This window comes from Chlorella variabilis (genome assembly GCF_000147415.1).
Source record: "Chlorella variabilis unplaced genomic scaffold CHLNCscaffold_2, whole genome shotgun sequence".
Taxonomy (NCBI): Eukaryota; Viridiplantae; Chlorophyta; class Trebouxiophyceae; order Chlorellales; family Chlorellaceae; genus Chlorella; species Chlorella variabilis.
This window is the reverse complement of record NW_005435086.1, coordinates 1,356,093-1,376,927: the sequence shown is the minus strand read 5'-3', so window position 1 is coordinate 1,376,927 and position 20,835 is coordinate 1,356,093. Positions and strand designations below refer to the sequence as shown.

Genomic DNA, 20,835 nt, shown 5'->3' with positions numbered 1-20,835 from the left:
AATCCTCTCCTCTTAGGGTCCAGCCTGCCTCCCTGCTCCCTACTCGCCACCTTCACCTCACCTCCCTCCCGCCCCGACCCTCCCTCCCTCCCCCCCTCCTGCTTCCTTGTTCGCCCCGCAGGTGCGTGCAGCGCGAGGACCAGCCCATCATCCTCACCGGCTACTCCGCGCTCAACAAGCTGCTGGGGAGGGAGGTGTACACCTCGCACATGCAGGTGGGTGGGGGGGTGGGGGTGGGAGACACCCCTGGGCAGGCATCAGGCGGCACCCCAAGCCACCCAGCCACGCCACCTGATCGGATCCGCCACCCACAACCAGCTGCCGTGCCACCTCAAGTCGACGCACGCACTCGCACCTCCCAGGGGCCTGCCCTGCTGCGCTCCCTACTCTCCCCACCGCCTCCCAACCTCCCCCCTGCACCCGTTCCCCCTGCCCCTCCTCCCCTGCTGCAGCTGGGCGGCCCCAAGGTGATGGGAGTCAACGGCGTGAGCCACCACATCGTGGAGGACGACCTGGCGGGGGTGGCCTGCGTGCTGCGCTGGCTGGCATACACGCCCGCGCGCACCGGGGAGCCGCCGGCGCCGCTGCCCACAGCCGACCCGGCGGGGCGTGCCGTGGACTACTGCCCCGCGGAAGGTGTGTGTTGATGTGTGTGCGCGTGTGTGCATGTGTGTGGGTGGTTGGGTGGGGTGGGGAGGGGTGGGGGGGGGTCAGGGTGTGTGGGCAGTAACGTTGGACGTTTGCGGGCGGCTGGGTGATTGGATGGCCGGCGCTTTGCCCCCTGTTGCCCTGGCTGTTGGCGCTCCTGTACCCTCGCGCCCCGTCCCCATCCATGAGCCCCTCTACCACCTGCCTGCCACCTGCCTGCCTCCCCGCAGGCGAGAAGCTGGACCCGCGTGCCGCCATCGCCGGCCAGGAGCTGCGCAGCCCCGCGGGGCACGGCCCTGGGGAGGCCGCCTGGCAGAGCGGGCTGTTTGACCGGGGGAGCTGGATGGAGTCCCAGGTTGGCTGGCTGGGGGCAGGCTGGTCAGCAGCTGCCGGACCAAGCTGCTTGGTCAGCTTGGTCAGCGCTTGGTGGCGGCTGCATGTTGGGCTGTTCGTGGAGAGTACATCAAACTCCAAGTTCAGTACCACAGGCATTGATCTGGCGGCGGGCGGCGCACCCACAGGCACGCTGTGTCCCTCGCCCTGCTCGCGCTGCCTGCAGGCGGGCTGGGCGCGCACGGCGGTGACGGGGCGGGCGCGGCTGGGCGGCGTGCCGGTGGGCGTGATTGCGGTGGAGACCAACACGGTGATGCTGTCCATAGCCGCAGACCCAGGCATGCCAGACTCGTCAGAACGAGTCATCCCGCAGGCAGGCGCCGCCGCTGGGAGTGCTGTGGGGGTTGGGGCAGGCTGAGAGGGAGGGTGTGCGCGTGGCTGAGCTGTGCACGGAGGGAGGCAGGGTGCTGTTGGGCACAACAGGGGCTGGCAGCTGCCAGCAGTGGCCGTTCCAACCGTCATCCCTCCCCTCATGTACACGCCCACCTGTCCTGCAGGCGGGCCAGGTGTGGTTCCCCGACTCCGCGCTCAAGACCGCGCAGGCGATCGAGGAGTTTGGTCTGGAGGGCCTGCCGCTCTTCATTCTGGCCAACTGGCGCGGGTTCTCGGGCGGCCAGCGGGACCTGTTTGAGGGGGTGCTGCAGGTGGGACCGGGAGGGACGGGTGCTGGGTTGGTTGGGGGTCGTGGTGATGGTTGGCGGCATTCCCGGTGTTTCACCGGGATGGTGTGCGTCCTGCCCCGTCTCATCCAGCCCGCCCCGGCACCCGACCGGGTGGCCGCCGCCTTCCACTGGCCCCCACTGGCACCCCACACACACCCCACACACCCGATCCACACACCCCACACACCCCACACACCCTCTCCCTCCCCCCTGTGCAGGCCGGCTCCCTCATCGTGGACAACCTGCGCACCTACGGGCAGCCAGTCATGGTGTACCTGCCCCCCGGCTGCGAGCTGCGCGGCGGCGCCTGGGTGGTCATCGACAGCCAGATCAACGCAGACATGGTGGAGATGTATGCAGACAACAGCGCGCAGGTGGGTGGCAGGGATTGTGTGTGTGTGGTGGTGGCATGGGGGACAGCGGGAGAGCTGCAGGGGCACGAGGAGGGCAGGCAGGGGCTGTTGCGGTTGTTGCCGTGCAGTTGGAGGGAAGGGCCGGCATCCCTGGCGCGTGCTGGCACACGGTCGTGACGCTGCAGCGCTTGCGGCGCGCCCCGCCTGGTGCAGGGCGCCGTGCTGGAGCCTCAGGGCGTGGTTGAGATCAAGTTCCGCGCCCCCGAGCTGGTTGCCACCATGCACCGCATCGACCCGGTCATCCTCAAGCTCAAGGTGGGGCTCGCGCACTGCTGCATGATGCTACAGGAGGCGGGGCTTCCCCGCTCTGCCTGTTCCGCTGCGGGGATTCTCAGCGCTGCGGCCTTTTGCTGTCGGCCCCCTCAGCGCTTTCCCTCATGCCCCCTGGATTGCAGGCGGAAGGCAGCCCCGGGGCGGACGCCGCCATCAAGGCGCGTGAGAGGGCGCTGCTGCCCGTCTACCACCAGGTGGCCATTCAGTTTGCGCAGGTGAGGCAGGGGTGGTGGGCGAATGCGTGTGTGCATCGTGGCGGTGGTGTGGTGTGAGTGGGCAAGGGAGGGGAGTGGAGGGTGTCTGGCGTGGCCTGGCATGGCCTGCGATTCCAAGCCCGGTGCTGACATGCTAGTGGCCGTGCTCCTCCCCACGCGCGCTGCACAAACCACGCCTGCGGCCTGAAACCCTGAGCCGCCCAACCCATCCCCGTTGCCCTGCCACACATCACACGACAGACACCATATGCCCTCTGCCGCCGCAGATGCATGACGGCCCTGTGCGCATGCTTGCCAAGGGCATGCTGCGGGGCATCGTGCCCTGGCGCCAGGCCCGCGCATTCTTCGTGGCGCGCCTGCGGCGGCGGCTGACTGAGGAGGCGCTGCTGAAGCACATCGCGGGTGGGTGGGTGGGTGGGGCTCTAGGAGGCGGCGGTGGCGGGTGGTGGCAGCGAGGTTTGTGGGGCGCTGTTCCTCCAGCCTCTCCTGCTGCTGTTTCGTTAGGGTTGCAAGCAGGCTTCGACCACCACACACACGCGCAGCAATGCCTTGCTGACCCCGTGGCCCCTCCTCTTCCCTGCGCTGTGCAGCCGCCGACTCGGGAGTGAGTCGGCAGCAGGCGCTGGCCCTGCTGCGCGGCTGGTACCAGTCCACGTCGCACGGCACACCCGACTCCCCGGCACGCCGCACCCCCGGCGCCAGCGCCGACGGCAACGGCGCTGGCGCCGCCGACGGCGTCGAGCTGGCGGCCATCGCACCCGCGGCAAACGGCGGCGCCGGCGCTGCAGCGGAGCGGGCGTGGCAGGACGACGGCGCCTTCATGGCGTGGGCGCAGGGCGCCGGGGGCGCCGCCCGCATCGCGATGGAGCTGCGCCACCTGCGCACGCGGGCGGCGGCGCGCCTGGTGTCGGAGCTGGCGGGCACGGCAGAGGGCACCGAGGGCCTGGTGGCCGGGCTGCGCGAGGCGGTGCAGTCCAACTCCTCGCTGGTGCTGCAGCTGCGCAGCCTGGTGGCGCCCGGCAAGCAGTAGGCTGGTGGTCTGGCCTGGCCTGGGCTGGGAGGCAGCAGGGCATCCTGCAAATAAGGCGGGCAGCCGCCACTTGCGGCACCAGCCAACCCTGGCCCTTCCATCCAAGCACCACCAGCGCTTGGCGGCGTTGATTAGGCACTTCTGAGCGGACCCGACTGAACCAAAACAACCACCATCACCATCGTCCTTCTTGTGAAACAGAAATTGACAGCGGCTGGCGGCACCCGCCAGCCGAACTTTTCCCATGCGGAGCGCCTTAGAGCCACCTACTTATCCTCTCTTTCCGCGTTGGGTACTGCTCTTATTTCCCTCTTCATCACCCGAACCTCACACTATTTTCGACCACCGCGCTCTGCAAGCCAGCCCTTGTGACTTGAATTGCGCTGAGCATGTAGAGCTGAAAGCAAGCGTTCACCTTGGTCAAATAAAATAGGGAGAATGGTTGTTCAGTGGGCCATGGTGTTGGTCAACAGAATGTGGCGTGCTGGGTGTCCTGCTCTACAGGGGCGCCCCAGCCAGCTGTCACACGGCGCCTAGATGGCGGGGGCGGGCCTGTGGCGGCGCAGCCGGGCTGACGGCCATGGCGCTGCACCCTGTGTCCTCCAGCGGCGATTGCAGGCGCGGCGAAGGCGCCCGCTGCCCTCCCGGCCCGTGCATGTGCGGGGTGGGAGACCGCTGGCTGATGAGCATGCTGCTGAGTGTGCTGGCTGCTGGCCCGGGCGGGCTGGTGTCTGCTGGCGCCAGGCTCAGCGACGTGGCTTGGAGGAGCAACTGCTGCTGGGCATCACACAGGTCCTGCTGCACCTCCTGCTGCCGATGGCGCTGCTGCTGGTCGCCGGGTGCCGCTGCCGCTGCTGCCGCCACCGCCGCCGCCTGGCCCGGCGGGCTGACGGACGCCTCGCCGCCCTCCCCCCGCAGCAGCCGCGTCTGCAGGCTGCGCATCAGAGTGGCCTGCGGTGCGGTGCGGCACAGCGCAGCGTGCCAGACGTCAGCAAATGGCGACACCAGCATGCAGGAGGAGAGCGGGATGGACCACACGCATGCACCTCTCTCGCAGTCTCCGGGCCCTGCTACCCCGCCGCCTGCCAACCGATTTTGAGCCCTTCCCTCCCACCTTGCGCAGATCCAGCTGGCCCTCTAGTCCGGGATCTGATGGCGAGGTGGGGTGCAGGCTCAAGGCATCGTACAGCCGCATGGGCGTGGGCCGCGGCCGCAGGCCACCAGACCCCGCCCCGCCGCCCGTGCACGGCGCGGGCTGCATGCCGCCAGGCGTGCGCGACTCGCTGCGCGGCGTGCGCTGCTGCTGGGGCTGTTGCTGCTGCTGCTGCTGCCGCTGCGCCTGCTGCTGCTGCGCCTGCTGGTGCTGGTGGTGGCGGGGGTCGGGGCCTGCGGCCGCCACCGGCGAGCACTCGGCGGAGCAGAGCATGAGGGAGTCGGGGAGGCTGCCGGTGGAGACTGCCGGCGCGGCGGCGGCACCCCCAGACGAGCCCCCCGACGCCGCAGGCCGCCCGGACCGCCCCTCCCTGCCCTCCAGGCTCATGCTGCGCGCCAGGTCGCCCGCCATCTCCTGCGGAGCCACAGACCGGCAAAAGCTGAGCCAGACAATGGTTGTACCGATCAAGCGGCTTCAGCACACGCCATGCATGGTGTCGCGCCGCACCACGGTCAGTGGCCTCTCCGCTGCCACTACGAACAACTTGGGCCTGCTGGCACCCACCTGGACCTTGTACCGCTTGTTTGCCCGGTAGCAGTCCAGGTCGATGTCTGTGCCCAGCCAGCTGCCCGCCCGCTTGTGACCCGAGTCGGGCGCATGGTCCAGCTGTAGCGCGGCATGCGGCTGCTGTGACTGCTGCTGCTGCTGCATAAGGGAAGATCGAAGCAGCCACAAAATGGAATTCCAGCCAGCAAACAGGGATGGCTGCTTGCGGTGGTGCGGGCCTACGGCGGCAGCGGTGGGAGCGGAGCGGGTGGCGGCCGCCGGCCCTGGCGGGAGCCTGCCGCCGCTCGGCTCGGCACCAGAACTCTCCATGCCAGCTGTGCAACCCACCCTGAGAGCCATGCGCCGCGCCCCACCCTCTCGATCACTTCTGAAGTAACTCTCGAAGTTCAAGCACGCTGAAACAAACTTCCCTCACTCTCTTCCCTCTTTCAGACCAGAACAGAGTCGAATCGAGTGAGCGGATGTGTGCCCGTCGTTCGAAAAATCGACGGCAGAGGTACCTCAGCGGCGGCGGCAGGCAGGAGGCTGCAGCGCAGCAGTTGCCTTCTCTCTGTTCTGTTCACAAGTTGCAGGTCAGGGATTGTGGAGAGATATAAACAGATCGTTAGGAAGGGCCGTAGGGCAAAGAGCGGATGCAGGGCACACGGCTTTCTCACGGGTGCAGTGCAGGGCAGGGGTGAATGCAGGGTGCCAGGACCTCGACTACACAATCAACATGGGTCAACAGGGGTCGCAGATTGTTGAGAAACATCCATCAGCGATCAGGGCTGGCTGCCGCCACCGCCCATGGACGAGCCCTGGCCACCGCCACCAGACGTGCCCTCGCCACCGCCGGTGGTGCCGCCGCCGGTGCCTCCGGAGGTGCCGCCGCCGGTGCCTCCGGAGGTGCTGGCTCCACCAGTCGTGGTGGACGGCTGTGTGGTGGTGGAAGGCTGTGTGGTAGTCCCGGCTCCGGCCCCAGCACCAGCACCAGCACCAGTCGCTCCAGTGCCAGCAGTCCCGCCAGCCCCGCTCTCCACCTGGACGCCAGCGGAAGAGAAGGCCTGGGCCACAGCGCTGGCGTCAGACTGCAGGATGGTGACGAAGCAGCTGGGCACGGGCGGGACCGAGGCGGAGGCCAGCGCGGAGGCAAACGCCTGGGCAAAGTTGCCGCCGGCCGCGGCGGAGGAGGAGGCGGCTGCGCGCAGCGGGGAGGGGGAACAAAAACGCGGCACATTGCTTGTTGATCCCCAAAGATGGGCACAAAGTGGACCACCAGTGCCAGCGGTCGGCGAGCTCACTTGCGACAGCTTGGGCCGCAGAGTCGCAGCAGTTGGGCCAGGCCTGGGCCACGGCGCTGGCAGCTGCGGTGGCCACCGCGCTGCTGCCGCCACCGGTGCCGCCGGAGGAGGTGGCAACCGCGTACGCGATTGCCTGGGCGGCGGCCTGGGGGTTGGTGCAGATGGCTTGGGCCAGGCCCTGCGCGTTGCACAGGGGGGAGGGGAGGGCCAAGCCTCAGGAGCAGGCCCCTTCTCCGCGTGTGCTTACGTCGTGCCTTTGGCAGCAGGTGCAGCCCTCACCCGCTCCAGCCTGCCTGTTGTTGCTCACCGAGGTGAAGGCGGTGATGACGGCAGCGTTGCTGCTGGACTGGGACACCACATTCACCAGGGACTGGGCCTGGTTGGATGTGATGGCGCTGGCGATGGCGGACGCGGATGCAGAGGCGCCTGCGGAGACGGGGGCAGGTTGAGAGACGCAGAAGGTTGAGAGATGCACGCGTGGCTGCCTAGCAGGTGCAATCAGGTGCGAGCTGCGCCCACCTGAGCTGGACACGGCGGAGCTGAAGGACTCGGCAGAGGAGGAGGCGATGGCGTCGGAGACGGCAGAGGCGCCGCCTGCGGCGCCGCCGGTGGTGGTCGTCGCAGCGCCGCCGCCGCCAGCCGCAGTGGTCTGGCCGGTGGTGGTGGGACGCTCGATGGCTGGCGCCATGAAGCTGTTGCCATTCTGCAGCAGCGCGCGCTTGGTTGCCCATTCACCTGCGTGCCAGGTAGGGGGCGAGGGAGGGTGCCAAGCTTTTAGCCCAGGTAGCGGCGGGTGTGGCGCGGAGCCGGCTAGGGGGAGCACCAAACTGCTCTACACTCGGCGGCCTTGGATAACACGCCACACACAGCAAACTCGTTGCAGCGGCATCCAAGAGGCCTGCCTGCCTCACCGGCCTGGGCCGCCGCCAGCCCCGCGCAGAGCAGCAGTGTCACCGCAGTGGGAGCCAGCCGTGCCATTTTTGTGAGTTCCAGACGATGTGAATGACGCAAAAGGAAAAGAAACAGGTAGTTCCAAGGTGCCAGAGAAAATAGAAGTGCCCAGGCAGCTTCTGCTGTTGATGCCCGCTGCGTGCGCTGCTCGTCATGTACCTTCCTCACCACCTCGCTGGTAGTTTATGCGGTTTTGAGGCTTCTAACAGTGGCCTCGCATCATGAGACGGATGAGAGCATGCGTTCCTCAGAGGGCCACCTGCGCCAGCTACTCCCGCCGCCGCCGTGCCCCGCCGGCACAGCAGGCCCAGCATCGGTAAGCCCAAATGGCGCATATCAAGCTCTACCCAGACTGTATTCCCTCGCCTCGCCCTTGCACTGCTCCTCCGGCTGGGTGCGGCGCAGCGCCCAAACACCCCACCTCCCGCACAACACGGCGGGAACAACGGGTGCCGCGAGTGGCAAGTCGGGGTGCACCGAAGGCGCGTTTCGATACTCCCCGGCCCCCGCTGGAGGCCGCCCGCACTTGCCCCGCCGCCGCCGCTGCCGCCGCCGCCTGGCACTCTGCGCCAGGAGACAGCACCACGCGAGCACCGCCGTATCTGTTCTCCCTTGATGATCGTGGCATCAGTTATGGAGGAATCAACGTCACGGGCGTCGCTTGTGAACCTTGCGTCATTTGAGCTGGGCCTGTCTCGGGAGGGCTCTGGAGCCAGCAGCGCCGCCGCAGAGGTGCTTGCGGCGCCCGAGCACGGCTTTGATGTGCTGGTGCGCGTGATCCAATGCACCAACCTCCCTGGGCACGACTGGTGAGGCATGACCAGCCGTGGCTCTAAATGCACATGCAGCGACCGCACGTCGCTGGCTGCAGCGATGACCCAGCGGTTGGCAGCCGGCGCAGGCCCGGCATGGCCGCTTGGGGTTCATTGGTCGTGCATCAAGATGTGCAGGTGGAACGGGCGTTCCGACCCATATGTCATCATCCGCACCACGACGCCAGGGGAGGGGGGCGAGCTCCAATACAAGTGAGGGGTACTGATTTGCGGTCCGCAGCCAGCATGCCAGCAGGTGCAGCAGAAAAGGAGGCGATGCGCTGCGGCACCCTAGCAGCAGCATCCACTGTCGCCTCTCTCTGCCCCTGTCTGCCGCCGCAGGACCCGCACCGTCTTCCGCGACCTCAATCCACGGTATGACGAGTTTTTTGAGATGGGGAACGTGCCAGAGGCCAGCTGCCTGTCGGTTGAGGTGGGCTGTGGGACGAGAGTGGTTGAGAGCATGAAGCCCGCGCCTGTTTGGCTTGGGGCTGGAGCCCCGAGTACTGGGGCTGCCTGCCGATCCGCGGCAGCGTTCCTGCTGCCGCTGCAGGTGTGGGACAAAGACCTGCTGACTCAGGATGATGTGATGGGGCGGGCGAGCTGGGTGTTTGTGCCGCAGCAGGTGCGTGCGAGGCTGTGCGGCTGGAGCGCTGCGCCAAGCGGCCGTGCCAGCAATGCCTGCGGGCACAGCGCCGGGCACCATGCTTGCTGCCTGGTGCGCCTGGCATCCCCCGCCTGCCTGACTCCCTCGCCACCCCCAGCCGTTTACTGTCGGCGTGTGTGCGCAGTGGGTGCAGCAGGGGCAGCAGAAGTCGCTGGCGGGCAAGGTGCCGCTGCAGCTGCAGCTGCACCACCCCAGGAAGCCGGGGAAGTTCAAGGGTCAGATCCAGCTGGAGGTCCGATACCGGCCCTCCATGTTCCCGGGCACCCCGCGCCTGCTGGGGCCCGTGCGCTTCACGCAGTGCTTCTCTCCCAACGCCGGTGCGTGGCTGGTGCCGTGCCCTACCCTCCGGGTGCCTGTACCTGCCTGCTGCTGGCGATGCAATCATGGGTCCGCTCCCCTCCCGACCATCACACCAGATTGGCCAACACCTCCCGGCGCCGCCTCTGCTCGCGCCGCACGCAGGCTTCCTCATGATGCGCTGGAACGACGACCAGACCATGGCCTTCTGCGTGTGGAAGCTGTTCCTGTGCCACATCGAGGAGGTGTTTGAGGGTGTGAGCCACGAGTGGAACCGCAAGCACGACAAGGCCGCCCGCATCTACAAGAACCCGGTGATGCTGCAGGGGGTGCGCTCGCAGGTGGGCTGGGGGCTGGGCGGGGTGGGGTGGGGTGGCGTGGGGTAGTAGTGCGGTTGTGAGCTGCTGGCATGCATGCATGCATCGATGTACAGCCACCCACAGCTCGGGCAAGGTGCGGGAGCTGAGCAGCCCGGCGAGGCGCTGGCCCTTCCGCCAGATGCATGGCGTGCCGAGCGCCCGCCCCTCTCCCCCGCCTCCACCCCGCCCTTCAGCACGCGGCGCTCTACTCCACGCACCTGGGGCGGGCGCGGTGCGGCGTGCTGTGCAGCGCTGTGGAGTTCTTTGCGGCCTTCAACTTTGGCAAGCGGGCGGGGCAGCGGCGCTACTACACCTACAGCCTCATGCCCGACAGCCTGCGGTGCAGCGAGACGGGGGCCGGCTTCTTCGTCGACTTCTCCTCGAAGCACGCCATGCACGCCAACGCGGCGGAGGAGGTGCTGTACGCGGGTGAGGCTGGGAGGCGGGGACTGCTGGCGCGCGGGAGGAGGCAAGCAGGGCAATGGATCCCCCACACGCCCCCACACACATGGAATGCGCCACCGCTCTCCTCCCCACTCGCCCCTTCCACCTGGATCTGTGCTGCCCTGCGGCCCAGCGCAGGCGAGTTTTGCATCGTGCCAGACGCGGCGGCGGAGGGCGGTCACCGCTTGGTGGTAGACAACAACTCGGGTGGGCTGCTGCTGCTGCTGCCACGCCCCGCGCTGCTCACTCCGCGTGCATGCAAGCAAGGCATGCCCTGCACTGCTTCCCGGCCCTCCCCACATCGCTGGCCCCTCTCCCTGCTGCCTACGCCTCACTGGGCCCATTCCTCCCCCGCAGGCACCTTTGCGCCCAAGGCGGAGCACCTGCCCCTGATGCAGCACCTGTTTGAAGCCAACTTCCCCGGCATGAGTGTGGAGACTGTTGCGGCGGGGGACCCTCGCCTGGAGGAGTACCACCGGCAGTGCCCCAGCCGCCTGTCACCAGCGGCAGCAGCGGCCGCAGCAGCCGCAGCAGCGACAGAAACAGGGGCAGCAGAGGGGACGGCAGAGGACTCGGTGGGAGCAGAAGCAGCCAAACTTGAGAAGCTGGCCTTGGAACAAAATGGAGCCGACTCGGCGCCCTGATGCGTGTTCAACTTGAAAGGTGTTGTCTGCCAGACTGCGATTCGGCCACCGTGATGCTCAGTCAATGTATTTTCATCTTGCATATCTGTCTGTCTGCCTATCTATTGTCTTTAAGTTGACACTCTTGTAATTAGATCTGCTGCGCATCTTTGCTTCACTCCACCACCCGCGAGTGGCAGAAGCCGCATGTGAAGGCCGCCGCCTCAGCTGCGCCCTCCCCTCCCGCCACAGCGCCGCGCATCTTCAACTGCATGTGCAGGCGAGACAGAGGTGGACTTTGGTTGCCAGTCCTCTCAAAAGCATGCTGCTGCTGATGCCGTCCCAGCCTGCCGCTGGTGGCTACTCTGGCAGCTGTTCTGGTCTGCCAGCTCAATTTAGTTGCTCACCTGCACATCTCCAAACGTGCGCCCAAAGCTCTCGCCGTTCCTCCTGAGCACCCGCCCCTCCAGGAGTGCCAGCAGCGTCCCTGCGCCCGACGCCTGCTCCACAGTGTTGCAGCGCAGCAGGTGAGGAGATCTCACAACAGAGGAGCTGCCCTGCCGCCTGCGATAGTGTGATAAGAATGCCAAGCGCAGCAGGACCTTCTGTTGATGCACAGCACAGCCTTCCAGGATCTCCCAGGCTCACCTGCACCAGGTGCGGCAGCAGCTGGGCCAGCACCGTCACGTCGCTGCCCGCATCGTGCTCCGCCTCGCCCGGCGCCAGCGTCACGCCAAAGCGCTGGCGCAGCGTGCCCTGCTTGTGGTTGGCGCAGTCTGGCACGCACTCGCGAGCCAGTGGCAGTGTGTCCAGCAGCCTGCCAGGGAGGTGGGAGCAGGAGGCCAGACAAGAGTCGGAGCTGGTCTTCTGGCCGCACACACACTTCCACACCACCCTGCTCCCTCCCCCTCTGTCCACCTCACCTCCACTCCCGCGGCACAGGCAGGTCGCGGCGCCCCCACTCCGCAATCAGCATGCGAGCATCAAAGGGAGCATTGTGCCCCACGACGAGCGGCGGCGCAGGCTGGTGGCCGCCTGAGCCGCTGGTCACGCCTCCACCGGCAATGAAGGCGTGCAGCAGCGGCGCCAGCTGGCCAAAGGTGGGGCGGTTGGGGTCGTGCAAGGCCTGGTTGTTGGCCCCGCACACCTGCAGTGAGCAAGCAGACGTGCTGCTGAGACCAAGAATGCAACAACAACACCCTACATCAGACACCCGCACACACTCCCAGCCCCTGCAGGGCTTGCCTTGGCAGCGGCAGGCCCGGTGGTGCGCGGGCACGTGCGCAGCAGGGCTGTCAGCAGCTGGCAGGAGCTCAGGTTGAGCACAGCCAACTGGTGGATGTAGTCGCGGCCTGCAGGCGGGCAGGCACAGAGGCGAGAGTGAGCACGAGGTGTCGGTTTCACTCGCAAGAATGGAACGGCGAACAAGCTACGTGTATGTGTACGGGCAGGGGCCAGGAGGGAGCACTGGTTCAATTTGGAGCACTCACCAGACAGGCCAGTGGTCTCGCTGTCCAGCACCAGAGCCGGGCCGTGGCTGCTGGTCCAGCCAACGGCGGCCGCGATCCCACGGGCAGCCGGGCAGTGGCGCAGGGTCACGTAGGGCGGCTGCAGGCTGCGCAGAGAGGCGGGGGCGCGGGGCAGCCGCCCCTCTGCCGCCTGCACCGCCAGGTGCCGTGTGCAGTAGTCTGGTGGGTGGGCCGAGGCGGGCAGCAGCACCAGCCGCACGCGCTCCTGTGGCTGGCCCAGCATGCCTTGCAGCAGCGGTGCGTGGCCGTCACAGACCACCACCAGCAGCGCTGCAAAGCGCTCGATGCTCAGCGTCTCGGCTGGCGGGGGGCAATGGGCGCCCATGTCGCCCCTGCCTTTGGGCCAGACTGCCGTTGGTGCACGCGTCGGCGAGGTGGCCGGCCGCGGCTCGGCTGCGCCTCTGCCAGGCGTGTCTGGCCCGCCTGCCGGCGTCTGGCTGGGGCTGGCGGCGGGGGCAGCGCCTGGCCTCCATCCATCCATCCATGCAAAGTAGCGGCAGTGGCCGCTGGCCGGGAAGCTCGGGCACGAGGCATAGACGCGGCCAGGGTTCTTGGCGCTGCGAGACACTCCCACGAAAGGTGCCAGCCCGCATTCGCAGGCAGCCCTGGGGCCTCGGGAATCGCGGCGGGACATCAGACTGTCAGCCTGCACGACCAGGGAGGGATGGGGGGCAGCTGGGCACGTCGCGCGCACACCAGGCGCTGGCGCGGGAGGCCGGTGGGCAGGCCGGCGGGCAGGGCGCGGCTGGCGGTGGCTGGTATTAACAGCAATGTTGGGCGGCACACACATCCGCTTGCGTCCTCTTACCGTTGCACGGGTTGAGGCTGGGACGCCCAGGCCCAGCCAAGGCTCGGACTCGGTTTGCAACACGGCGGGTGTAGCACAAGCGAGCGTGGAGGCTGGCTAATGCGGATGTGCGGGTGGTGCTTGGGCGCAGGAACAGGAGTAATGCCCTGGAGGGCATCACAATTGCCCAGAAATCACAGCCCATGCTGAGCGTGCTACGGGTGAGGCCCATGCAGGGTCTCCGTCCAGTGCCGGGCTGCCATGGCGCAATCGCACTTGATGAGCTGATCAACAGATCGACAGAAGCACAGGGCAAACTGCCTGCCATGCTGTCCGCATCAAGGGCAGTTGCCCCCTCCCTAGCCCAGCCAGCCCTCCTGCAGCCGCTGGTGGGACGGTTATCGGTGGCGTGCCGCGCCGGCAGCAGCAGCAGCAGCAAGGCAGCCGGCGAGGGGCGGCGAGCCGCCAGTTCCGTCCAAGCGGCAGCGGCTCCGCCGGCTGATGCGGAGCCGCCGATAGTCAGGTGCGTGCTTGTGTAGGCAGGTGGGTGGATGGATGGCGAGGTTGTGAGCCACCCAGCTGCCAGCCCTCCGCCGACAAGCCCCACCCGCCCGTGCAGCCCCACGCAGCGCACCAAGCTGCTGCGGCGCGGCGCGCGGCAGAAGGGCTCGCTGCTAGTGGATCTGTCCAACACGCGGCAGGCCGAGGCGCAGCCGCTGCTGGGCATCCTGGAAGGAAAGTTTAGGGTGGCGCCAGAGGAGGTGGCGGCGCTGCAGGCGCAGCACGGCGTGGGTGAGGAGGAGCTGCTGGCCCGCCTGATTGGTCCCGCCGCCGAGCTGGCGAGGCCCCCAATCTCCTCCTTCCACGTCGGGTGCGTCGCTGCGCTGCCTGCCGCTGCCGCCGCTGGGCGCCTCTGCCTGCGTGCACAGGCAAGAGCCTTCCTGCTTCTGAGGGCCGCAGACACTTTGCCTGCGCCACTTGCTTCAGCCTTGCGGCCCGCTCCGTCTCGCTCCCTGGTGTGTACCTGACCCCTACAGTACCCCCCACTGTGCAGCGCGGTGGGCCTAGGGTCCAGCGGCGCGCTGTACGTGGGTGTCAACCTGGAGTTTGTCCGCCTGCCCCTGTACAACTCGGTGCACGCGGAGCAGTTCCTGCTCGTCAACGCGCTGCACCACGGCGAGCGGGAGATACGGCGGCTGGCGGTGTCGGCGGCGCCCTGCGGCCACTGTCGCCAGTTCTACTCCGAGCTGGCCTGCGCGGTGGGTGGCCGGGGCGGGTGTGGGCTGGGGGTGGAAAGTGAGGGGAAGTGCAGCTGTGGTGGGAGCCCGCGCGGCCTAGCCTGATGTCAACATCCTGCTCCCCGCCCCCCGGCCAGCAGTGTTGCCAGCGTGGCGTCTCCACCCCCACCCTGCCCCCCCCACCGTCTGCCGCAGGAGAGCGTGCGCTTCAGCTTCCAGGGCGGCACCTACTCGCTGGGCCAGCTGCTGCCCATGCGGTTCAAGCCCGCAGACCTGCTGCCCGACCCCGCCACGCCGCTGCTGCTGCAGCCGCAGGACAACGGCGTGCAGCTGACGGCGGCGGCGCGCGAGCTGCTGCACGCGCGGGCCGGCGATGCCGCCTTTGAGCGGGCCGCCGCAGAGGCGCTGGCCGAGGCGGTGGGCAGCTACTCGCCGTACAGCCGGTGCCCCGCGGGGCTGGCCATTGTGACCCAGGGGGGCGGCGTGTACAGCGGAGGGTACGTGGAAAGCGCGGCGTACAACCCCAGCCTGCCGCCGCTGCAGACGGCCATCGTGGATGCCGTCATAGGTGCGCATGGGGTGTGCGGGTGGAGGTGGGGGGCGACGATGCTGCGGCAGGCGCCAGCGTCGGGCGCCGCTGGTGGCAAGCACTGCGCCGTGCTCTTTCTGCTCTGCTCTCCTTCCTCAAGACATCGCACCGCCGCGCTTGGCACTTATGCTTGCCGCCCCTCCCTGTTGCCACTGCGCAGACGGCATGCCCTGCTACACCGCGGTGGATGAGGTGGTGCTTGTGGAGCTGGCTGACGGGCAGGTGCAGCACGCGCCCACCACCCGCGTCATACTGGAGCAGATTGCGCCGCAAGCCAGGCTCACGGTGCTGCCGGCGGAGTGGGTGGCGGCCAGCTAGCAGAGGGCAGCAGCGGCCTGAGACCCCTTGTACTCTAAACATCTTCGGGCGTGGCCTGCACACCGCATTTCTTTTCCTGTCACCCCAGTACATTCCTGCTCACTGATTGTACATTTGATTGGCCTGTCACAGCACATGCGGAGCAAACAGGTTGCCCGGTATGCCATGCCTGCGACGCGTGCGCTGCCCCAGGCGGCGACCAACACCCCGAGACGCTGCCATCTGTGATCTGCATGCCACCTTCAAACATCACGTGCCTACGATGACAAGGCGTTGCACTTATGATAGTTTGACGAACAGAATCGGAGTGCAGCATTGCCTGACTATTCTTTGCTGCATGCCGCTGTTGCACTGTTTGTCTGCCTGCTTCCTTCTTGGCCCTCACCACTGTCAGATGCTACATTCGATCTGTTACACCGGCACCTGCCGCCTCCGCTGCTCCCAAACTCCCGCTGCCGCCGCTGTTGTCAGCCAGGTGGCGCCGCGCCGCGGCCAGGATGGCGGCATCCAGCTGGTGGTGCTTGGGGATCTTGGCCAGCGGCTTCAGGTCCAGGTCCACAACAGCCAGGCGGTAGGCAAACCAGGCGCCCGCCGCGGCGCAGTAGGTGCGGCACACCGGCGGCGATACAGCCTGCAGAGGCTGGCCTTGCTGCTGCTGCTGCTGCTGCTGCTGGGACTCGCGAAGCTCCTGCCCGTCTGTGTGAGGGTTGGTGCCGCTGCCGCCGCCACTGCCTGGCTCCACAGCGCCGTCCCCAGCGCTCGCAGCTGGTGGCGTGTCTGCCAGGCGCTGCAGGGTGATCATGATGGCGCAGTCCTTGGCTGTGGCAGCCACAACATACGACCGCAGCACAGCATGCGCCTCTGCCAGCGGCATCGCCAGCAGCTGCCGCACGGCGGCCGCATGGGCGCTTGATGCCTCTGCTGTCGCATCAGCGCTGCCGCCACCGCTATCGCTGTCTCTGCTGCTGCCGTCTGCTGCTGCACTGTGGGCTGGCTGCACCTCGGGGGTGAGTGTGCCTGCCAGGTGGCAGTACAGTTGGTAGATGCCTTCTATGTCGTACCGGCACTGCTGCTGGGCTTGCAGCAGGCACGGCAGCACCCCCTCCCGCTCCAGCACCCCCGCAAGAAGATCCACAAGGGCAGCCCGCCGCTGGCCGGCCGGCAGCGGCAGCAGGGCTGCCAGAAGCTCCTCCAGAGCGGGTCCTGCCTGCTGCTGCTGCTGGTCGATTTCGGCCTCGGGTGGCTGCTGCTGCTGCTGGTCCCCCTCTGGTTCCACTGCTGCCTCGCCTGCCGCTGCGTGCTGTTCCTTCTGCCGCCGCTTGCGGCTCAGCTGCCGCCCCACCAGCTGCTGTTTCTGGCCGTCCAGGAAGAGCAGCAGGTTGTTCTGGGGCTGGTCCAGCAGCGCATTGAGCGCGGCGCGCAGCCGGCTTGGATCCCCAGCAAACAAGTCCTGAGGGTCATAGGCGCTGCAGGCCGCAACCTTGCCCTGCCAGGGTGGCAAAGGGGGCGGCAGGAGTTGCATGCGCGGAGGGGGGAGCCAGTGCGGCAAGTGCACGCTGGCTCAGGCAGCAGCAGGCCTGGCACACAGGCCAGCTGGCCCTGGTGGAGGTTGCGTCCCTGCTGCTTGCCTGCTGCAACCACAGAAACCCCTCAGCCCTACCCCTCCACTCTGTCCCACCCACCTCTGCCAGCTTGAGCATCTGGTGCAGCTGGAAGCGGGAGCGGCTGCGCTTGATGGGGCGGTTGTCGGGGTGCACCGTGGCGCAGCCGCCGCCGATGAAGCCGCACTTGGGCTTCAGCTCGATGCACACCGCAGGGGACAGCGCTGCGCCGCTGCCAGGGGCTGCCGTCGGGCTGCTGTCCGACAGGAGCGTCACATCAGGCATCAGCGAGGCGACCCCAGGAGCCACCTCCGACTTCTCTGCTGCCGCCGCTGCTGCAAAGTCCAGGCCATTGCCGCCGCTGGGCAGGCAGCCGCTGTACACCAGCAGGCGCCGCAGGAAGCTCGGACTGGTCTGCACCGGCTCCTGGTGCGGCACGTGGTGCTGCCCCAGCAGCGGCGCCAGCAGCTGCTGCACATAAGCCTGCTCTCGTGCCGCCGCCGCGCCGGCCGCGTTGGTTGCGGCGGTGGAGGGCCCCAGCACCGGTGCCCACACCGCCTCCTCTAGTGCCGCCTGCTCGGCATCCTGAGGTGGCCTGGGCTTGCGCACACGCAGAACCTTGCCGACCTGCGATCGGGAGGTGGGCCACAGCCATGCTGAGTCGCGTGTGAAAAGGGGGCCGGCCGGCAGCGGGGGCGGCATCGAGGGCGACTGTGCAGCGGCCGGTCCCCTCTTCGGGTCTGCGCACCAGAAGGGGCAGGCTTCCCGCGTACGCAAACACCCAGTTGGCGTTGCCCTCCCCTTTGAAGCTCCACAGCTCGGGGCGATCGAGCTCCGTCACCATCACCGGGAGCAAGGAGTTAGGCTGCCTGACTGCAGGTTGCAATACAACGTCTGACTGCAGGTGGATGCCATCTTATTATAGTGACGTCTGCGTTGGTGCTGAGCAGGCGCCAGATCAGCGGCAGACAAGGTTGCACCCTGCCTTGTCCGGCTCCTCTGCACCGCCCCGAGCATCCCCACAGCCTTATTTGGCCTAGAGATGGCCATGGAGCTGCCGATGGCCTCCCTAGCTTCCAGCAGCAGCTGCGCCCGGAGCCTGCTGCCCTCCTGCGCCAGAGCAGTGGGCGCCTGGCTGCGCCGGCGGTACAGCAGCTGGCTGCACCCCGAGCATGCCTGCATCCTGCCGCTGCACCCGCAGCCGCAGCTGTGCACCGGGTGAGCAAGAACGGGCTTGCAGCTTCAGAGGGCTTGCAGCTTCAGATGCATGCCCTCCGAACGCTCAGATCCCTCTCTCCGCAATGTCTGATGCAGGTCCCAGTACAGCAGCGGCGTATTCCAGCTGGTGGCGCACTACTTCCCTGACCGCCACACCCGGCCGCCCCGGTGCATCGCCATCCACGCAGACGGCGCAGACGGTGCCAAGGCGGCAGAGCAGCTGCGGAGCGCCGGCTTTGAAGTGACCTCGCTGGTGCTGAGGGAGCAGGCGGGGATCCAGGGCGGCCTCCTGCGCGACGGCGGCAGGCGGCAGTGCTGCCTGGAGAAGCTGGCGGTTGGGCCAGAGGGGCAGCAGGTGGCAGCCCCCACCACGCCAAGCGTGCGGGCAGATGCGCTGGTCTTTGCTGACACAATGCACCTGGTGGATACACGCCGAGCACTGCAGGCAAGCTGCTGCCGAGCTCCCTGCTGCCGAGCCGTGGGTAGACACGAGTGCTAGGCCAGCCTTGCGCATCGCTTCTACGCTGCTGCATCCTGCGCAGGCCGCCAGCCGCCACCTGCGCCGCGACGGCTTGCTGATGTGCCTGTGGACCGACCGCGACCTGGCCTCCCGTTTTGTGCTGGATGTGGAGGAGTTGTTGGAGGCGGCGGCGCCAGGCAGGTTTTTCAACCGGCATGTAGGCAGGCAGGCGTCTGTCCGTTGCCGCTGCTAGCGGTTGGCCACCTCACACTCACTGCTCAACCTTGTGCCCCTGGCTGAGCAGGTTTCTGCCGATACGACTGCCAGCGAGGTATGCAGGTTCTTGGGGGCTTCTCAGTTGGCAGCGCAGAGCGGCTCAGTAAGGAGTTGTGTCAATTGTGCCCTGCCCTTGCACTAACCTGAGACCACCTCCTACCGTGCTGCAGATTGTGCGGACTGGGTGCCTCGCCTTCAGCTGGGTGCGCCGCTGCTCGCCTGGCCTCCCACCGATGCCTGCCGACATGCCACGCCTCATGCATGCCTCGCGATGCCTGCACGCCTCCCTCGCTGCCCTGAGCGTGCAGGCGGTCTGTTTCGACTGATCGACTACTCGTGCCAGCCGCACACCCTGACCATCAGGCCTGCGGCCCTGCTGGACCTGCTGGCCTCCAAGGCGGCGCTGCACGCCGCGCTGGGCAGCACGCGGCGCCGCTCCTTCCACGACCACCTCCAGCGCCTGATCGAGCGGCACTATGGGCCCCAGCGGGACCTGATCGAGCTGCCCCTGCACACCAAGGCATACCTGCTGGCCAAGCTGCCACACGCTCCTGCCGCAAGCCCGGCACGCGGCAGGCTCCTGCAGGCGGGCGCCGGGGCGCTGGAGGCGGAGAGGGTCTGCCTGTTCTGCGGCAGCCCAGTGGAGGATTGAGCCCGCCTTCCGATTGGCCACGGCAGTTACGGATGCATGCATGCTTAAAGATGACATGACACGGTGTAGTGAATGCGACGGGGAACAGTGCGGTGCAGAGGAAATGAATGAGCGACTGCAACGGTGGAATGCAGGAACAACTGAGGAGGAGCCCAGCAGCCACCGATTGCGCATGCATGCTGCTGCCACATTGCCCAAGGTCGGAAGCTTAGGTGCACCCAGTGAGATTGACAGGCTCAACAGGGTTGCAAACTGCTGGGGGAAGATACACAGATATGAAATCGTAGCAATACAAGGGAGCAGGAGGGAATGTCTCCGTCAAGCGTGCTGCTGCTGCGCCGCCGTGGCTCCCCCCTCACGACGACCACGGGTTGTCCATCTGGCGGACGAGGGCGGGTATGTCCAAGGAAAGCGCGTCGTCCACCTGGCGGATCATGGCCTTGTCCAGCTTGGGGAAGCGGCTGAGGTCAAAGGCAGACAGGATCTCGCGGTACCGCTCCACGTCGGGGAAGTCTCCTGCGGGCGTTTGTGTGAGCGGGAGCGTGTATGTGCTTGTGTGTTGCAGCTGGGGTAGGGGTTGGAGGCAGGTGCGGCGAGGGAACCACGGACGTCGGCTGCACGCCGCCGCTGCCGGCCCACCAGCATGCCTCCTGCGGGCTGGCGCACCCCACGCCTGGCCCCTGCCGCCTCACCCGGGTGCAGGTGGAACTCGCGCTGCACGTGCTGGAACTCCTGCGCCAGGTTCTCCAGCAGCTTCTCCTGCGCCTTCTTCTGTCCAAAGTAGGGGATCTGCTTGCGCAGGTGGCCCATGATGAGGAAGTGGATCTTGGCGGCCCTGCAGCACAGGCGGTACAGGCGGTGCAGGGGTGCGGGTTAGCCAGGGGCCCAGGTAAGCCAGCCCTGGAAACCCAGTCGCTGAACCCGAGCCCTGCGCAGCCACCCCCACTCCCCCATCCCCCGCCTGCCCACACCGCCTGCCTGCCAGCCCGCCCGCCCGCCCGCACCCCCGCGCACCTGACGCGCTTGACAAACTCGTTGATGCGCCTGTCGCAGGAGCGTGCGGGTATGTCGTACAGGTCGTGCAGCAGGTCCTCCTGCTCCTTCTCAAACAGGGCGCGCCCCGTGGGGTTGACGTCGTCGCGGATGGGCTGGCTGGCGTTGAAGCTGCGGGGCGGGGCGGTGGCAGGGACAGGCGCGGTGGCGTGGCGTGGTGGTGTGGTGGTGGTGTGGTGTGGTGCGGTGGGGGCGAGGTGGTGAGGCAGCGGAGGAGCCAGGCAGCGGAGCAGGTGGAGGAGCAGGCGCCGGAGCTTCCCCCCCCACCACCCCCACAGCCAGCCACCCACCCACCAGCCCCCCCACCCGCCCCACCCCACCCCACGT

The 20,835-nt window shown here is 67.6% G+C and overlaps 7 protein-coding genes across 7 annotated transcripts in view; 3 read left to right on the top strand and 4 right to left on the bottom strand.

Moving 5' to 3' along the window:
• The window catches only part of CHLNCDRAFT_56737 (hypothetical protein), a gene marked incomplete at both ends in the record, with an annotated part of 13,501 nt that extends 9,867 nt beyond the window's left edge, over positions 1–3,634 (top strand). The window contains 10 exons of the mRNA XM_005851445.1: positions 132–215; positions 453–636; positions 879–1,003; positions 1,208–1,378; positions 1,539–1,685; positions 1,922–2,077; positions 2,270–2,371; positions 2,512–2,604; positions 2,871–3,006; positions 3,195–3,634. Coding sequence (XP_005851507.1) covers positions 132–215; positions 453–636; positions 879–1,003; positions 1,208–1,378; positions 1,539–1,685; positions 1,922–2,077; positions 2,270–2,371; positions 2,512–2,604; positions 2,871–3,006; positions 3,195–3,634 — 1,638 coding nt within the window. The remainder of the gene's footprint in view (positions 1–131; positions 216–452; positions 637–878; positions 1,004–1,207; positions 1,379–1,538; positions 1,686–1,921; positions 2,078–2,269; positions 2,372–2,511; positions 2,605–2,870; positions 3,007–3,194) is intronic.
• Positions 3,635–4,156: 522 nt separating this feature from the next.
• On the bottom strand, positions 4,157–7,612 carry CHLNCDRAFT_49951 (hypothetical protein; the record flags this gene model as incomplete). Its single annotated transcript, XM_005851152.1, has 8 exons — positions 4,157–4,585; positions 4,749–5,201; positions 5,352–5,492; positions 6,374–6,531; positions 6,635–6,812; positions 6,942–7,060; positions 7,154–7,369; positions 7,546–7,612. The coding sequence occupies 8 exons, from the start codon at positions 7,610–7,612 to the stop codon at positions 4,157–4,159; spliced, it is 1,761 nt and encodes a 586-aa protein (XP_005851214.1).
• Positions 7,613–8,218: 606 nt separating this feature from the next.
• Positions 8,219–10,808, top strand: CHLNCDRAFT_137906 (hypothetical protein; the record flags this gene model as incomplete). The annotated part of the gene is made up of 9 exons (XM_005851444.1): positions 8,219–8,394; positions 8,536–8,610; positions 8,740–8,830; positions 8,951–9,022; positions 9,189–9,381; positions 9,527–9,702; positions 9,915–10,149; positions 10,303–10,371; positions 10,522–10,808. 9 exons carry the CDS (start codon positions 8,219–8,221, stop codon positions 10,806–10,808), a joined length of 1,374 nt encoding a protein of 457 aa, XP_005851506.1.
• Positions 10,809–10,962: 154 nt separating this feature from the next.
• Positions 10,963–12,641, bottom strand: CHLNCDRAFT_137905 (hypothetical protein; the record flags this gene model as incomplete). Its single annotated transcript, XM_005851151.1, has 6 exons — positions 10,963–11,055; positions 11,195–11,287; positions 11,436–11,604; positions 11,711–11,934; positions 12,009–12,139; positions 12,278–12,641. The coding sequence occupies 6 exons, from the start codon at positions 12,639–12,641 to the stop codon at positions 10,963–10,965; spliced, it is 1,074 nt and encodes a 357-aa protein (XP_005851213.1).
• Positions 12,642–13,389: 748 nt separating this feature from the next.
• CHLNCDRAFT_33857 (hypothetical protein) lies at positions 13,390–15,374 on the top strand. Its single transcript, XM_005851443.1, has 6 exons — positions 13,390–13,626; positions 13,723–13,974; positions 14,158–14,362; positions 14,442–14,482; positions 14,554–14,909; positions 15,091–15,374. The coding sequence occupies exons 1-6, from the start codon at positions 13,430–13,432 to the stop codon at positions 15,246–15,248; spliced, it is 1,209 nt and encodes a 402-aa protein (XP_005851505.1). The 5' UTR covers positions 13,390–13,429; the 3' UTR covers positions 15,249–15,374.
• A 271-nt stretch (positions 15,375–15,645) lies between these two features.
• On the bottom strand, positions 15,646–17,693 carry CHLNCDRAFT_137903 (hypothetical protein; the record flags this gene model as incomplete). The annotated part of the gene is made up of 3 exons (XM_005851150.1): positions 15,646–16,734; positions 16,931–17,476; positions 17,598–17,693. The coding sequence occupies 3 exons, from the start codon at positions 17,691–17,693 to the stop codon at positions 15,646–15,648; spliced, it is 1,731 nt and encodes a 576-aa protein (XP_005851212.1).
• A 2,117-nt stretch (positions 17,694–19,810) lies between these two features.
• CHLNCDRAFT_33853 (hypothetical protein) overlaps positions 19,811–20,835 on the bottom strand; it is a gene marked incomplete at both ends in the record, with an annotated part of 4,417 nt that continues 3,392 nt past the window's right edge. Inside the window, 3 exons of the mRNA XM_005851149.1 lie at positions 19,811–19,971; positions 20,148–20,290; positions 20,470–20,762. Of these exons, the coding sequence (XP_005851211.1) occupies positions 19,811–19,971; positions 20,148–20,290; positions 20,470–20,762 (597 nt within the window). The remainder of the gene's footprint in view (positions 19,972–20,147; positions 20,291–20,469; positions 20,763–20,835) is intronic.